The following is an 18900-nucleotide window of genomic DNA, read 5'->3' as shown; positions in this document are numbered from 1 at the left end:
GTCTCATCTGACTTATCATTAGCAAAGTTACAGAATATCAGTTTGTATAAAGTAAAAGCATAGAACAGTCATTTCATGATGATATCTATTACAGGTTAATTACAGTTGGTGAGGGGAGATTGTAGATTACCCTGGAGCCAGAAATTTGCAAACTAAATAGTAATTAGTTGCAATATTTACACCAGTTAGACTTAAGAGGATAGGCTGCTTAAAACACAAAGTGACCTGAGCAGCAGAATACTACATTGTGCATTGTAAAACAGCATATCCCATGAGCAACATCATGGGAGACCCACTCAAGGTATAATATTAAGATTAGAGCTAGGCTGTTCAGGGGTGATGTGAGGAAGCACACAGAGTAGTGGAAATTTGGAACTCACTCTCCCAAAAAGCTCTTGAGCAACATTACCTCTAATTTTCTTATGCGGTGCGCAGGCAACTTATTCAAGTGCAGGCCCCTTTAAACTTTTTTATGCACATGTGGTAATTTAAAGGGGTTGATTTATTCATGGGTTTCTCGGGGGCTTTTGGGCTGCTATGCGGATGCGTGCCTTCGAGGGAACATTGCTCTTGAGGCTAGGTCAATTGAAAATGTATGAAAACTCGGCGTAATAGATTTTTGTTGGGTAAGTGTTAAGAGTTACAGAAGCAAGATGGTTACATGGAGTTGAGATACTGTTGATCGATATGAATTATGGAAAGGGCTTGAGGAGCTCAATGGCCTACACCTATTCCTATGTTCCTAGTAAAATGCAATATGTAGTAACTCTGCCAACATAAGCAAAGTCTAATAGCTTGGAAATTGCTGTCCACGTATGCTAACTGCTGGGAAAATTTGTGACAAAATATATCCACCATGTGGGTAAATTAGATTTTGGATAAAAGTGTAAGTCAGCTAATATCGATTCAGCCCCCCCATTATACATCTCTCCCCATTTTCATTTTCATTAACTTCAAAGTCAAAATTACCCCATACTTCCATTTTCAGACTGGAGGGATCATGTCCCAATCAATGGGCCAGCCCGTGAGAAAGGAACAGTATAAAATCCTCTAAAGACCAAATTATCTGTACCACACAGCCAACAGCCCTGGCACAAAAAGTGTGCATTTGGATTCAGAAATGGATTGATATCTCTGGATCTCTGCCCATTTTTCACAGTGCACAGTGCCTTGGAGGCCTCTGCTCACTCATTGGGGGCACATTCAGAATGGGATTGTGTTGTGCGCTCCGTTCACCTTTCCAAAACAGATGGAAGTCAAACCTCGACTTGTGATGGAGTTCTTAAAGAGGATAATGCTTTTAGTGTAAATCCTCTGATGTTAAATTTTACCGGTCTGCTTTTAGTGCTAATTGTTTTCGTTTTGTTTTTGATGTAATTTCTTAATTTAAAAAAAAAATTTGAAAATGTAACCTCTTCAGAGCAATTTCGAAATGTTCATGTTTTCATGAGGATTGAGTTTCTGTTGAAATCATCAGAAAGCTAATTTGTAATTGAAATAGATATAAAACTTTAGGAAAGGAAAATCTTTAGCAAAGAGGGAACATGTCGAGGAGCTCTTACAGAACAACTTTTCACTGGAAGTTACTTCATTGCAAATTGTAGAGCCTCTCTGGTAATCAAGTTAAATTAATGGTGTAGATTGATTTGGATGCACCCCAAATACTGTTTACAATAGTTGAAGTGAGTTCAAAATGAAAGAAGGCATGGCAAGGAGAACTGGACAGTCACTTCTGCCTTTTTACACCAAGCGTATCTGCAGGCTCTGATACACCTACCTTACTATGACCCAGGACCTTTGCCTCAGCAGGGCAGGTGCTATTTGAAGTGGTATGCCATAACCTATATCCCATCCTGTGCGTCAGTAATGACTATTTGGGGTGTATCACATAGTTACTGGAAAGATAATGAGGTTAAATGGTTAAATTATGAGGAAAGGTTGTATACACCAGGCTTGTGTTCCATTGAGTATACATGATTAAGGGGTGATCAAATTGAGTTGTTTAAGATGATTAGATGGAGGGAAACTATTTCCCCTGGTGAGGGAGTCGCTAACAAAGGGGCATAACCTTAAAATTAGAGTTAGGTCATTCGGGGATGATGTCAGGAAGTACTTCTTCAAAGGGTAGTGGAATTCTGGAACTCTGTCCCCCAAAAAGCTCTTACAGCTAAGTCAATAGAAAATTTCAAAGCTGAGATTGGTAAATTTTTGTTAGGTAAGGGTATTGTCATGAAAACGTGCTATGTTGAATGATGATTTTTAATCCACTAGCTGGAAACCTGAATTATATTTAAAAGAAAGAAATAGATAAAAGATGACTATACTAGCAGCTAAAGATGGCCACTCCAATTTGCATCACTGTACTCCACATTCCAATGTATTGAGGTGGAGGGGAATTTGAGTAAACTACCTATCCTGTTCCCATTAGCAAGGCATCAAAGCCATCATCTGAATGTTATACTGGCGGAGACGAACCATTCAAATCTAATCACTTGAACAAGGGGATCCTGGTTGTGAGAAGCAAATTTTTAGACATGGAGTGATTAGGTTGCAAGAGGGACTACACTACCCACTGGTAACCACCATGCTTGAATCACTAGGTGACGGTCATGTGATAAGCCCACCATCTGTGTGCTTAAGCTGGCATTTTCTCTGCAGCAGCCAGACAAGCAGCTAGACACTGACAAGAGAAGACCCATGCGAGGTCCCTCCTTCCTCTCTCTCTCCAATCCACCTTGCAAACTTCAAATACTGCCTATTCACCTAGGCATATCCTCTGCAGTCAGAGACTCCTTGAACGAAATCAGTCACATTGCTGTCCCCAGGAAAACTACCAAATCAGCCATGCACATCTTCAAACTGGAAGCCTCTGGACCACCAAAGGAAAGTTGCACGACCACCAAATTCAGCCTGAAGCAAGCTGAGTCACCAACCTCCACAGACTGTTTACCCCTTTATTTCTCTGGACTCTAATTCAACTGATCTATCCACCCTCACACTCCTGGCTTGTGCCTTGTAGATGGTGGACAGGCTTTGGGGAGTCAGGCAGTGATTTATCTGTTGGGAGCATAGTAGGAGCTGGGAGCTAAATTAAAGAACAAGACCTCAAGGGTTATAATCTCTGGATTATTACTTGAACCACATGAAAGTTGGTTAGGGCTAAGCAGATTAGGGAGGTGAACACTTGGCTGATGATGTGGTGTGGGCAAAAGAGGTTCCATTTCATGGGACACTGGGACAGGAAGGAACTGTACCATTGGGACGGGCTTCAACTGAACCACATCAGGACCAAGATCCTAACGGAGAGGATAAATGGGGCTAGGGTGGCCATTCGCCCTGTTTTATACCAGACACTCCAATTTTCAGGTGATCGGCTCCCTGTCTGGTATCTGATTGAACCAGATGCATTATTGTCTGGTATTTTTATTTTGAAGCGCCCCGTCTCGAGGGAAGCATTCAAAATCAAAAGCTTGGCCCCGGGCCACCGTAGCAGCCCTGCAAAAATCTTATCGGGCCTATCCATGTGCACATCCTTATGATGACACCCTCACGCTATGTTGCGATGTCACTTACACCATGATTAATGTAGACATAGGGCCAGATTGATGCACACTACACTCAATTAGCTGCCATGAAGAGTGAGAGTGTTGCTCTGAGACACTGGGTTCATTATGTAAGATATTCTCGCTTGTTTGAGCAAAAGGTTCAAATCAATAGTTGTTATTGTTAATTTATTCTCATTTTTAAAAAGCGTGTATATGTGTGTGCATGGGGGTTGAAAATGTGTCCAGTATTCTTGAGGTCCATCAATGGCCACCCTGAATGGGGTGGTCACAAGGACTTTAAGCTAGTAAGTGTGGGCTAATGTTCAAGAGGTGAAGGTAGTATAGATGATAGTTTGAAAACAAACAAAAGGGAAAAGAGTGAAGTAACAGTCAGAAATTGTGCTTCAGGCCAGGGGCCTGCAACCTGCAGCTCCGGAGTCGCATGCAACTCATTAACGACACATGTGACTCCGACCTTGATCAATCGAACCCCAATTTGATGATAATTAAATGGCTTGTCTCATTTTCTTACATTTTTATTAACAGTGTAATTGTGAGAAAGCAACTTTTTAAAAATGCTGTTGAAATGTGAGTCTGTCTTGCTTTTAATTATTATTGGATTTCAAGTAACAGCATTGTGGCTTTTAAGATATTGCATTTTTGACTAAATGTTTTAAATGGTTCCTCTTGTTATTAAGGTTGCCGATCCCTGCTTTAGGCTCTACAGGTAAAGGTAAAATTCAAATGTGTTAAGTAATTAAACCAGGAGCGAGAAATAGGAATCGTTTGAGTAAATCATGAGAGCAGGAACACAGGTTAGGGTGCGTGACCCAAATAAGTGTTCTTTATCCAAACATATGGAGTATAAGGAACAAACTGAATGAATTGCAGGCGCAAATTCAACTTGGAAGGTATGAGATGGGAGCCATAACTGAGACATAGCTGGTCAGGACTGAGAACTAAATATACCACGTTATAAGATCCACAGGAAAGATAAGGAATTTGGGAGAGGAGGAGGAGTAGCCTTTGTGATTAAGGATGAAATCACTTCAATGATTGAGAGGATATAATAAGAGGTAAGCAAGTGAGACTTTATGGGTAGAATTAAGAAATTAGAAAAGGATTTAACACTGTAGTGGGAGTTGTCCACAGGCCCCCTGTAGCAGATATGAAGTGGCAGACTGTATAACTGCTGAGATTAGAAAAGCATGTAGCAATGGCAATGTGGTTTTAATGTGGGATTTTAAATTTCATATAGATTGGGATAAGCAGACTAGCACATGTTGGGAAACGTAGTGAAGTTCTTGAGTGTACCTAAGATAATTTTCTGCAACAACATGTCCTATAACCAACAAGGAGGCATGCTATATTAGATTTAGTCATGAGTAATGAGCCAGATTTAGTTAACAATCTAATGGTGCATTTATCATTTATCTAGCAGTGATCATAATATAGAGTTCAACAAAGTGTTTGAAAGGGAGAAACTGAGATTCAACATTTAGCTAAGTCTGACTTCAGTGGGATGAGACAGAGACTGTCCACAGTATACTGGACTAATCTATTAATGGATAAAATGACAGAAGATCAGTGGGAGGTTTTCGATATAGAATTTAAAATGTTACAGAACCAATTATACCACTAAGGGACAATAGTTATGCTTTCCAAACAAACAGCCCTGGACAACTAAAGAGGTAAGACACAAAATAAAATTAAAAGAAAAAAACATTCAAAAATGCAGGAAATAGCACACATCCTGGCAAGTGGGAAAGATACATAGAACAGCAAAGGGTGACAAAACAGATAGTAAAAGCTACAAAAATGAAAATAAACTTGCAAGGTATATCAATTAATTAATAAAAATCTGGAATTGAAAGCTGGGCTCAGTAATGGTGACCGTGAAACTACCTCGATTGTTGTAAAACCCATCTAGTTCACTAATGTCCTTTTAGGGAAGGAAATCTGCTGTCCCTACCTGGTCTGGCCTACATGTGACTCCTTCTTCTTCTTCTTCTTCTTCTCTTCTTTGGCCTCCTTGTCTCGGGAGACAATGGGTAAGCGCCTGGAGGTGGTCAGTGGTTTGTGGAGCAGCACCTGGAGTGGCTATAAAGGCCAATACTAGAGTGACAGGCTCTTCCACAGGTGCTGCAGATAAAATTGGTTGTCGGGGCTGTTACACAGTTGGCTCTCCCCTTGCACTTCTGTCTTTTTTCCTGCCAACTGCTAAGTCTCTTCGACTCGCCACGCTTTAGCCCCGCCTTTATGGCTGTCCGCCAGTTCTGGCAATCACTGGCAACTGACTGCCACGGCTTGTGATCAATGTTACAAGACTTCATGTCGTGTTTGCAGACGTCTTTAAAGCGGAGACATGGACGGCCGGTTGGTCTGATACCAGTGGCGAGCTCGCAGTACAATGTGTCCTTGGGGATCCTGCCATCTTCCATGCGGCTCACATGGCCATGTGAGCCACATGTGACTCCAGACCCACAGTAATGTGGTTGGCTCTTAACTGCCCTTTGAAATGGCCTAGCAAGCCATTCAGTTGTCAAGGACAATTAGGGATGGGCAACAAATGGTGGCCTTGCAAACGATGCCCTCATCCCATAAAAGAATTTTAAAAATACAAAAGAATTATACATATATTAGAAAAAAGAGGGTGGTCAAGAGCAATGTGGGCCCCTTCAAAACTGGTAACAGTGATATTGTCAATGAAAATTAGGAAATGTTGGGCAGATTGAATAATTACTTTGTGTCAGTATTTACAATAGAGGAAGAGGTCAGCATGCTAGACATCCCAAGGAAACTAATATCGAATCAGGGATAGGGACTCAACAAAAGTAACACATGCAAAATTACAGTAATGAAAATAATAATGGTAATAAAGAGTGGCAAATCCCCATGACCAGTTGGTTTCCATCCCAGGGTGTCACTCCGCTATTTAAGCAAGGTGAGCGAGGGAAATCAGGGAATTATAGACCAGTTGGCCTAACGTCTGTTATCATGAAATTTCTCGGGTCGATAATTAAGGATAGGGTGATTGAACACCTTGAAAGTTTTCAGCTGATCAGAGACAGTCGGCATGGATTTGTAAAGGGTAGGTCAGGCCCGACGGACCTAACTGAATTTTTTGAAGAGGTGACTAAAGTAGTGGACAGGTGAATGTCTATGGATGTTATTTATATTGACTTCAGAAAACATTTGATAAAGTTCCTCACAAAACACTGTTCGCTAAAGTTGAAGCTCATGGAATTGAAGGCAAATTATTGACCTGGTTAGGAAATGGGCTGATTGGTAGGAGACAGAGAGTAGGGATGTTGGGCTGGTACTCTAATGGGCGGGATGTGACTAATGATGTCCCGCAAGAATCAGTGTTGGTGCCTCAGCTATTCACCATATTTATTAATGACTTAGATGATGAGATAGAAAGCCACATATCCAAATTTCCCAATCACACAAAGATATGCAGCTTGTAAGCAGTGCGGGTGGAAGCATGAAAATACAAAGAAATATTGATAGTTTAAGTGGATGGACAAAACTTTGGCAAATGAATGGGGCAGGCAGTGGCCTTGTGGTAATGTCATTGGACAAGCAATCCAGAGGCCCAGGCTAAAGCTCTGGGGACATGGGTTTGAAACCCACCATGGCAGATGGTGAAATTTGAATTCAATTAATAAAAATCTGGAATTAAAAGCTAGTCTAATGGTGACCATGAAGCCATTGACAATTGTCCTTTAGGGAAGGAAATCTGCCATCCTTACCTGGTCTGGCCTACATGTGACTCCAGACCCACAGCAATGTGGTTGACTCTTAAATGGCCTACCAAGCCACTCAGTTCAAGGGCAATTAGGGTTGGGCAATAAATGCTGGCCTAGCCAGTGACGCCCACAGCCCACGAGCAAATAAAAAAAGAGCAGTTGATACTGGCTCAATTGTTAATTTTAAACCTGAGATTTTTGTTTACCAAAGGTATTAGGTGATATGGCTCAAAGGCAGGTATATGGAGTTAGGTTGCAGAGCAGATCATTGAACGGCAGAATGAACTCTTGAGGCTAAATGGCTTACTTCTGTTCCTGTTTTCCCAAAAGAAAATTGGATACTTATTTAAAGCAGACGATGATACTGGGTTTGGACAATAGAGCAAGACAGTGGAATTAGTTTTGGATTGTTGTATTAAACAGATGACACAGACATAATGGGACTGTTGTCTTTGCTTTTTAACTTGTATGGCTTTACGGTCTTCCTAAAGCAATTTGTGTGAGAGAGAAAAGGATCGCATTTGATATTGAAGCAGTAAAATATAGTCTTAATTCAGCTGCAGCCTGCAGATAGGTAGCAGTTAAGCACCTAGAATAACACTGGTGTTATGATTAATATTGGAGCAGAGTGAAGAACGTTTTGCCAACTAGGTTTCATTGAGCCACTACTCCAAGAAAAACCTGAGCCTTTCTTCCAACGGAATAGAGAAAGTTAAGGGATGGTGTTCACAATTCTTGAGAGAGTAAATAGTGGAGGATTGTTTCCAGTGGCTGGTGTGTCAGTAATAGAGAGACATGGATTCTCACTGGGAGAGCAAATAGCAAAGTTAGAAGAAATGTTCTCACACAGAGAGTTATGAAATAAATACTTTACCACAAGGGGCTACTGAGGCAGAGGAACCAGATAAATATCTGAAATAGCATATAAAATAATATGGCCAAAGAACAGGAAAGTAGAATTGGAATAGATAGTTCCAGTTGAAGAGCTACCGCTAACACAGGTACAATGGCCTGCAGTGCTGCTGTGATTATTACAATTCTATGATTATTTAATCACAAAATCAAAATAAAAACATGGCTGATCCCCTGCTTGAAAGTCTACCTTAACTGAGCCAGTATGAAACATTAGATCCATAATGGCCTCCAATCTAATTGTCCATTCAACAAACCAGATAAGGCAGCAATTCTGCAGCACCCCAAAAGGACGAGGGAGCCCTCTTTCTAGCCTGTTGCTCCATTTACTATCCATTACCTTCCAGCTGAGTCTTCCTGAAACTGTTGCAGCAGCTCCTTTAAGTGGGGCAGGCTGCCTTTAAGAGGTCCAGGTTAGCTAAAACATGTGATAGCCACGCACGCTGCTGGGCTCCCTGTTCAGCATGTAGTCAGTCAGCAGTGGTTTTGAGTTTAGCTGAAAGCTACAGTCGTTGAAATGAGCAGGCAGCACAAAGTTTGCCTGCTGCCTACCTCAATGGGACCAGGCGCAGTGTAATCACACATCGCGATCCTCTCACCTGAAAGTGGGCCTTATTGAATTATTCCCCCATTGTGTGCTTTTTTTCTTTTTTTAACACTACAGTTTATCATTTATAAAAACATTGGAGATGGGAAAAGTGGCCATTTGACTTAATAGTCAAGAATCATCCAATTGGGCGATTTAGAGCCTGTTCCCTTTCTAATTAGCGCGGAAAGGTGGTCCGCCATGAGGATAAATATGTTGGTGACTAATGGTGGGAGTGTGGGGTCGTGGCGGTCAGGGGCAGGAGGTCATGTGATCAAACTCCCAGGAATATATTCAACTAGAGTTGGCAGCCTTATAACTACTGCAGTCCTGGTCTTCTGCCCACACACACTGCCATGTCTGTGGCGATGAAATTGACAAGTATACTCAAATTTTATGGCACAGTACCATTTCAGGCAGCCATGGTTGATTGTTGTAATATTGCATTGTACTGGCATCCAATCATCAGATGACTTATGCACTTTACAAGAGATCTGGGAAATTCATCCCTTTTGGCATCACAGCAAAGCAATTGCAAGATAGGACCATCCAGTTTTATGTTTTTACAGGCTTTTTCATGAATCAGGGTGCAATCAATGCCACATTGATTTGAGAGCTCCTATAGAAAACCTCTTCAACTTCCTCAATAGGTAGGGCTTCTACTTTGCGTGTGATAGCATGTAAAGGATTTTACATGTCAACCCAAGCTGTGCTGGAAGTTCCCATCATCTAGTCGCAGCCAGATAATCCCCTCAATGGCTTCTTTTCCCACTCTCGCACTGTTCCCCAAGGATTTATCCACCATCTCCTATTTCTCATCAACCTGCTGCCCCTCACCAATATCATTCAAAAACAGATCATCAGTTTCCAAATGTACACTGATGCCACCCATCTCTACCTCACCATCGCCCCTCTTGACTCCTCCACAGTTTCTAAATTGTCTGACTGCTTGTTCAACATCTCACTGAAAGGGTAGAAAATTCCTCCAACAAATATTGGCAAGCCATTGTCATCAGTCCCTGCCACAAACTCCATTCCCTAGCAACACTCCCCGACAGCAGTTTGATGCTTAATCAGACTGTTCACAATTTTGGTGTTGTTTATGACCCTGAGATGAGATTTCAACCAAATATCCGAGGCAGCATTAAAACCACCTATTTTCACCTCCCATCATCGCCTGGCTCCACCCCTGCTGCTGAGCTCTCATCCATACCTTTGTTACCTCTATGCTTGACTGTTCCACTGTACTTCTGGCCAACCTCTCATTTTCTACCTTCTGTAAACTTGAGGTCATCCAAAACTGTACTGCACGTGTCCTAGCTCTTGCTAAATCCTATTCACACATCACCCTTGTGCTCACTAACCTACATTTACTCCCGGTTAACCTCTTAATCTCAACATCCCATAACAACATCTGGCTGGTTCTTGTCCAGTGTCCTGGCATTGACCACACTCCTTTGGAAATCTACTCCAACTGTGGATCACCTTCTGTATCAGGAGATACCCCTTGACATCTAAACTCTTTGTCTGATTCTCTGAATCGTTATCCTCAATTTTAAAGTTCTCATCCTTGCTTTCAGATCCCTCCATGGTCTTATCCCTCTCTATCTCTGTAGTCTTCTTTAGCTGAGATATCTGCACTCCTCCAATTATGGCCTCTACAGTTTTAATCCTTCTAGCATTGGTGACCATACCTTCAGCTGCCACGGCCCTAAGCTCTGGAATTCCCTCCCTAAACCTCTCTGCCTCTCTATCTCTTGTCCCTCCTTTGAAACACTAGCTCCTTCACCAATTTTTGGCCATCTGTCTTAGTATCATATTATGCGGCTCGGTGTCAAATTTTGTTTGATAATGCTCCTGTGAAGTACCTTGGGATGTTTTACTACATTAAAGGCGCTATATTAATACAAGCTGTTGTTATTATTGCTGTTATAATGCATTCATCGATAGGACTTCAATCCTTCCTGACCTCTTTAGAGAAGAAAATCATGTCAGTGGATGTCTTGTGAGTGTATCTCCTGCTCCCAGGGATAATGACTCTCCTAAGAGTGGCCAAAGATTCATGAAGGGTTTGTCCCACCCAGGATTCAGTGAGGATTTGACTTACCCAAGATCCAGCTAGGCTTCATCCACTCTGACTTCATGAAATAAAATTATAATTAAAACTAAATTAAAGTGGTAACTATGTTTGCAAAGGCTGAAAAGGTGCTGGGGTGCGTAACAACCGTTCATCAAAACTGGATTATCAATATGCAGCTTTCACCAATAAAACTAACCATCTAAGAGAATTAAAGGCAGCTGTAAGTAGGCCATTGGCCATGCCTTGTTTGGAACAGTAGAAAGGGTTTTGGGCATCCTGAATTCAAAAAGGTCTTGATCAATGAGAGAACACAGAGGAAAATGACAAGGATAGTACTGGGATGCAAAGTTGCAATTTCTGATGACTGATTCACATAAATCATTGAGGGAAAAATGAATCGAGAGAAGTGCTGTGTGGAATAAATAATGTAGATGTAGGCACACGAGCCTGTATTTATCCAGCTTTGTAATATCCGCAAGTGTTTCACAACCAGATAATCTTTTCCTCACACCTCTGTGAAACGCGTGTAGGATGTTTTCCTTTGTTGAAGGTGCTATCTGAATGCAAGGTGGTGTTCCTTTTTGAAGTGGTGTATGTAGACAAATATAGGAGGCAATTATCCCACAAACAGCTCCTGCATTATTCTGGAGCCCCCAGAATTAAATATTAATCACACCTGCAAGCAACCAAGGAGAAAAGTTATAAGTGGCATTTTCTTCACTTTTATCACTCCAGCTGGACTCAACGACAGCTGGGGCCTTGAAATTGTACACTCTAGTGAGTAAAACCACTGCAATGGACCGAGCAGTTTCTAGTGTGCATAGGATTGTACTTATACAAGAGCCATTATTGACCAATTGGCGTGAAGATTAATGTGTTTTAAATTCAATAGTGACAGCATGTGGACAGAATGGTTGGAGGTGGGAGATCACATGATGAAACCTCCAAGACTATGGTCCAACCAACATTGGCAGCCCTACAGACGAGAAATGAGGAATGATGACCTGATAATCAGTTTGGTGATGTGAGTTTGGGGAGGGTGGGGGTGAATCTTGGCAAAGACATTGGGAGGACTCCTCTGCTCTTCTTCAATTAGTGCCATGGGATCATTTACATCCACCTAAGGGGGAAGATGGTTTAACATTTCATCCGAAAGACGGCACCTCCAACAGTACACCACTCCCTCGCTACTGATGCTGGAGTGTGGGCCTAGATATATGCTCAAGTCTTACAGTAGGATTTGAACTCATGATCTTCAGAGGTGAGAGTGCTACCAACATGAGCCAAGCTAACAGAATAAGGTACATTTTAATAAGTCTCACATTCTGATACCACGTGTCAGAATAATTTAGAGAGTTTGTCACAACATTCCTGTATGCAAAACTGTGAGAACTTAAGGCCTCACAAAATTCACCCTTTTAACTAGAGGTTACAAGTATAAAATTAACAGTCATCGGGCAATGCCGGAGATTAGGAGCAAGCTGAACCCAGCTTTTCTAGTCTGTTTGCATAGTGAAGTCCCTCATCCTCATTATCATTTCCCTTGCGTGCTCACTGCAAATTGTGCTAATGCTTACTTTGCACATTGTGTTCTAAAAATGGCAGTGTAATTGGTTTAGATTTTTTTTCTAATTTCTCTTTTTGAAAATGCAGTCAGAGGAAAGAAGCGTTTGAGTACACATTCTGTACTACCCACTCCCGATGCGGAGCTATGCCCACTTATAGCGCAAACAGCGCGCTGAGAACAGACAGAGGAGAAAGAATTGGATAAGGCCCGAAAACAGACACGTGGATCGTGATGCACAATTAATCTGCACCCATTCATTGTAATGCAGGCACCTTGCAAACTTCGCATTGCCTGCTAATTATAATCATACTAGAGTACAGCCCAGTGCTAACCATGTTGCTGAATGGCTGCACACCTCAGCAGTGGGCCTAAATTCATGTGAGGGTCGCACCACTTAAAGCTAGCCTGCACAACTTAAAGCTAGTCTGCACCTCTTAAAAGGGAAGTGCATTCTGGCAGCAGCAGGTGCTGGAAGTGGCTGCAGAAGTGACTCAGAGTAGGAACAACAGTGCAACAGAGCAGAAAGAATATTTTAAGCTTCTCTGAGGTAGCACTGAAGCCTTGGGGCAGGAGGTTAACAGGAGTATAGGGAGGTCCTCTACTCACAGAGGACCAGGAGATTTTACAGACAGACACTGAGAAGGCAGTGAAAGTAGATAGCTATCACTGTCAATGCAAGTGTTTTAGCCCCAAGGAACCTGGATGTAGGTATAGGAAGTTTTTAATGACCTCACATGAGCAGTCAAGATCAACTACCTCTTCAAATGTTATGCCACTCACACACTGCTTCATTCGCCACCCCCCACTTCACTCACCTACCAGCATTCTCTATCAAGTATGACTCATACCTAACATTCACACACTTAGCATGACTGCAAGCCTCAACACCCACATCTCTCAGCTTCCACACGCTGTTGGCTAGTCAGATCACCTAAACGCTCACTGACACACTTCCCTCTCTCTAGGAGGGCAAGGTGGCACATAAGCACAAATAGCAAAGTCTAACCAGCAGGAGACTGGCATGGCTGTATGTCCTCACTGCCATGGACGCGACGGTGATGGCTATCATTGGAGAGGCCACAACTGAGGCCATAGCCAGCAGTGACAATGAAACCACAGAAGATGACGGTATGTTCTTACCTAATCCACCTTCTTACATCTCACTTCTGCCGCATCCCGTAATCTTTTTTGATTTACAAGCTGCAGATATATCTCTTATATATAGATCTCGCTTTCCCACCGCTCACCCCAACACTGCTTGTGCCCTTCTCCTTTCAGATAGCCAAGAGCTGCCACCTGGTCAAGCACTGGTGCAGAAGCGTGAAATGCAAGAGGAGTAGGATACTGGTGATGAAACACCATCACTCACTCTCACACTTGCAACCACCAGCTCAGAATCTGGCACTGTGCAATCTTTAGAGGGTAGCTTGGAGTTGGGATCTGCATGTGGTGAGTCACCAAGCACAAGGCCTGCAGCCAGGGCAGGGGGAAAGGGAAGTCCAGAGTGGGGTTGCACACGAGTTCTGCTCCAGAAGACTCAGATGCAGACTTCAATGGGGTGGCATACAAAAAAAGGGTTGATGGGCATGCACAATGAAATGCTTGGTGCATTGGCATGCCTGCCAGAAAGCCCACTGTCACTGTCAAGGAATCCAGCACCAACTTAGCACAGGGCTTTGCACAGAGCTTGGCCCCCATTCTTTCCAGCTTGGAAGTGGTGACCAACTCCATGACAGCACGTGCGGGCCCAATGGTGAGGCAGGGTCTGATAGCCGATGTCTCAGTTTCCTTTGCCACCTGACTGCCGTCAAGAAATCTCAGCTTGCTGCCCTGCAGACTCAGACTGCTGTCTTTCATGGGTGTGGATGCCAGTGTTCAAAGGGGCTTGCAGCATCTCACAGCAGTCCAGCAATCTGTCCTCCGGTAGATCACTAGGATTGTAGAGGCACCACCCCAGCGGAGTAGCAGTGGCTCTGTGGAGCACGAGCCTACTGTCCTCTCTCAGGACGTTAGCAATCATCCTCCCACTCTGCCAATGCCCTTGCTGCCACACATGGTAGTACAGTTCTTTAAGGACCAGAGCTGCTCGGGGTCTTCCTGCAAGACCATCTGCAGTCTCCCCCACTGAAAGGGAGCAGCCTTCCAACAGGCATGTTGTTGCCACTGTGGTACTACTGCTTAGGAGCACTAGGACAAGCAAAACTACCCATAAGACAGGCACCGAGGAAATGCACAAAGGTGATTAGTTGGCTTTTGTGTGGAATTTTGGGTGGTTTGTTTGGTAAAATTGGTTTGGAATGGTTGTTTTGTGGTGGCTTTTATTTCAGCATTGTGGCCAAGAGGATGCTGTGATGGTCGCTGGCAGAGGGATGGAAAGATTTGGGACTGTTGTAGAATGAGGATTTGGGGTTGTGTTCAGTGGAACTGTATTCAAATGAGGCAATCAAGAACAGCCCGGCCAGAAAGGGATGCTCCTCCTCTTTTTCCTCCTTCCCCTCCTGCTCCCGGTCTGCTCACCATATCCCTGGCGGCAGCGTCTTTGTCCTGATGATGGCGAGGTTATGCAAGATACAGCAAACCACGACAAATCGGAACACATGTGCCGGGCATCTCCAGAGTGGTCCAGGTGGTAGAAGGGTTGCTTGAGCATCCCAATGGTCTGCTCTATGATGTTTCTTGTGGCAGCGCGTCTCACTATACGCAAGCTGCCCATGTGAGGCAGGGTTGTGCGGAGCCAGGTGTTAAGCGGATAGCCCTTATCACCCAGTAGCCACCCTCTGGACATGTGATGGCTAGTGTACTGGTCAGAAAGAACACAATGAAATCCCCTCTCCTGGCATAAAGGACATCAGTCACCTCCCTTATGCAGCAGTGGACAGCAAAGTGAGAGATGTTACCTTTACAGCCACTGGCAGTGCCAGCCTTGCCCTGCTGTGAGGCTAAAGGGCTGCCTGCAGGAGGTGGCAGATATTTTTGAGCACCTCCTTCCTAAAACAGAGTAGATGCACACACAGCTCCTGGCTTTAGTCGAGGTAAGAAAAATGCTCCCGGAAGAACTGGGTGGATAAGGCCTCGCACTAAGAGATCTTTCTCTCCTTTTCCTCCCTCTGTGAGCAACTTGTCCTCTTCTGTGTTGCCTCTGCTCACCTCGCTCTCATGCTGCAGCCCAAGGAGAATTACAACTATCGCACGCATGCCTGGGAGCAAGTGGTGTGCCCAGAGCCCTTACAGATACAACCAACGTCTTCTCCACCTGCAGCATCACTCCCTGTCAAGTTCACCAACTGTGACCAATTCTGTAAATCACCAAACACTTTTACAAGTTCAGACAGCCAGTAGAAAGTCATCAGCAACTAACCTGCATTTTGATGATGATCCCTTTAAATAGCACTGGTGGGGGGTCCTTCCTGCTACTGAACACATGTTCAGCTGTGCATGTTTAAGAGAGGACATTAGCTTGGAGCAGCGAGATCAAAAATGGCAGTGCTGGCATCAACTGGAGTTAAATGCAAACTGACGTCACAATTTGCCTACTCTGCGTACTTCTAGTGTACAGTCCTAATGCCCATGGTAACACCCTCATCAGGATGACGTTCAACACCGGCCCTACTGGAGGTGCATACGCTCCTCGCTCAGCATCCATTTTGGAACCAAAATGGCATCTATAGTGCTGAAATTACAGGTGCTATGCAGATGAACTTTGCAAGCATAAGCTGTGCAGACATACTCTCCTAAAGTGTGCTGCTGCTGTGGGGGGGGGGGGGGAGGGGGGGGTGCGGGGGGAGGGGGGAAAAGAGTGGGGCTTAAAGGGTTAAATTATTTGGACATGGTGCATAGATTTGGCTTGTATTCCCTTCAATTTAGAAGGTTGACAGATGTTTTACTTTCCATATTTAAGATGTTAAAGGGATTCGTTAGGGTAGGTACAGAGAAACTATTTCCTCCGGTGGGAGAGTACAGTACCTGGGGGATCATCTTAAAATTAGGGGCAGGCCATTCAGGAGGGAAATCAGGAAGCACTGCTTCCTACACGGTGAGTGAAAATTTGAGATTCTCTCCCTCAAAATGCTGTGAATGCTGAGGTGTCAATTAAGATTGCTATCAATAGGTTTTTGTCAAGTAAGTGTATACAGAACCAAGGTTAAAATACAGATCAACTAGGATTTGATTGAATGGTGGAACAGGCTTGAGGAGCTGAATGGTCATCTCCTGCTCCTATGTTCCTATGAAAGTGAAAGATTTACCCTCTAATGTTTTACTGTGACATTTGTTTAACACTGTGAAATCACTGAAATAGAAAATCAGGGGCTGGAGTGCAGTTTCTCACTGCTGAAACTGACCATTTCCCCAAATCTCCTGCTTCTATAAAATTGACCGAGGTGAATTTAAAATGAAGAGAAACATAGTAATGCAGACATTTCTGTATAGAAAACCAGCTCCAAGAGGCAGGGAACATTGCAGTCTGTCAGAAACTACAACACAATGAATCACAAAGCTAGCAACTAGAACAGCTGTGCGTGTAATTTACTATCCATTGTCATGCTCTCTCTATTTCTCTGTCTGCTTTTGTGTCTCAGTTTCAGCCTTCGAATTGTGGAACTATTTGGCATTGATTATAAACAAGCCAATTCGGGATTTTAAAAATCTGAGTGAATTATATAGAATTCCATAAGATTTACAGCACAGCAACAGCACATTCGGCCTATCTAGTCTATTCCAGTGTTTTATGCTCCACACAAACCACTCTGCTTGATCCAAACCTATCAGCACGTCCTTCTATTGCTTTTTTCCCTTATGTACTTACCTAGCTTCCACTTAAATGTTATTTGCCCCAATTTCCCCATGTGGTAGCAAGTTCCACATTCTAACCACTGTCTGAATAAAGAAGCTTCTCCTGCATTCTTTATTACATTTATTAGTGACTGTCTTATATTTATTGCTCCAAGCATTGGAGTGACAGCACAACTAAAACAGCAGTAGCCCTGAACTCAAGCTTATACCTGAACAAAAGGGAGTGATCAAGCCTCTTGGTGAGAAGTTTCAGGTTCACTACAGATATTCTCCTGGAAACTCTCACCAGTGGACCCTGCATCCCCTGTGATCAATAGTATACCATTACTGCCCAATACCTAGTCAAACAATAGCATGAACCAGGGGGCCATAACAGTGAAACTCCTCATTATGTGCACCGGATACTGTAATTCTCGCACCTGCCTCAATGTGTATTTCTCCTACCTTCCGAAAGGCGGACTGATAAATACCTTATTGAGACAAGGTCAACTGTAAATGGGAATATTGTCCATATATTTCTCATCCCTCTTTATATTCAATAAAATCTGTCTGAAGTTAATACAAGAAACCAGTACCCATGAAAATATGATGTAGCTCAGACATATTGTGCAAGCTATTTTGTGCAGCATCTTTCTCAGTTGTGTTTTCACTCTTCTCTTTCCAATCTCAATGCCCTAGTTGACTGTGTCTATCTTCATAGACTGGAGAATACTAACATTAATGGAACTTATTTGTTTGTGAAACATGGAATAATGTAAGGTGAAGAGGTAATTATCAAATGTCACTTTACCTGTAAAAGAACACCAGACCAGATGGAATCAATCAGCGAAATTATCAATGACAAGCTGGGCATTCCCATAGCATTCCTGTCTAATTTACGTTATCGTCCCTTTTATTCTCAGGGGTGTGTCAATAAAAATAGCAAAATCGTTGAGTAAAATTACAACATGAGTCACTGCTTGAAACCTGTTTCTCTCCTCTAGGGAATGAAAGTTTAGCAGAAAATTATGTGCAAGACAGCAAGATGGGATTCATCATTAACGCCATTTATGCCATGGCCCACGGGTTGCATGACATGCACAAAGCTCTATGTCCAGGTCATACGGGACTCTGTAAAGCAATGAAGCCTGTTGATGGCAGCAAATTACTACAATTCCTAATAAAGACTTCATTCATTGGAGTTTCTGGGGAGGAAGTGTGGTTCGACGAGAATGGTGATTCTCCAGCAAGGTAATATTAGTGCAAGAAGTTTCCAGTGTTCCAGTGTGTTATTTGGTGTTGCTCATGTAGGATGTATTATTTGGGATAATTATGTGGAATTTATTATTTGGGGTTATTTATTTGATATGCATTCTTTGGGACAGTTATTTGGGATGTGTTATTTGGGGATGTTTATTTGAGATACGAACAAGCGTAGGCCATTTAGACTCTTTAAGCCTGTTCTGCCCTTCAATGTGATCGTGGATGTTCTGTGACCTTACTGTATATACCCCCCTTTCCCCTATTACCTTTTATTAACAAAAATCTATCAATCTCAGATTTAAAAATAATCTGGGATCAATAGCTGTTTGTGGAAGAGAGCGCTAAACTTTTACAATCCTTTGTGTGTTGAAGTGTTTCCCAACTTCACTCCTGAAAGACCTGGTTCTAATTTTAGGCTATGTCTT

At 43.0% G+C, this 18900-nt stretch overlaps 1 protein-coding gene across 1 annotated transcript in view; it reads left to right on the top strand.

Annotated features, from left to right (window-relative positions):
• The window catches only part of LOC137376683 (metabotropic glutamate receptor 1-like), a 260920-nt gene that overhangs the window by 182951 nt on the left and 59069 nt on the right, over positions 1 to 18900 (top strand). The window contains exon 4 of the mRNA XM_068045656.1: positions 18217 to 18463. Within this exon, the coding sequence (XP_067901757.1) occupies positions 18217 to 18463 (247 nt within the window). The remainder of the gene's footprint in view (positions 1 to 18216; positions 18464 to 18900) is intronic.

This window comes from Heterodontus francisci, chromosome 13, assembly GCF_036365525.1.
Source record: "Heterodontus francisci isolate sHetFra1 chromosome 13, sHetFra1.hap1, whole genome shotgun sequence".
NCBI lineage: Eukaryota > Metazoa > Chordata > Chondrichthyes > Heterodontiformes > Heterodontidae > Heterodontus > Heterodontus francisci.
Note: the sequence above shows the minus strand (reverse complement) of the source record. Positions and strands in the feature narration are given on the sequence as shown.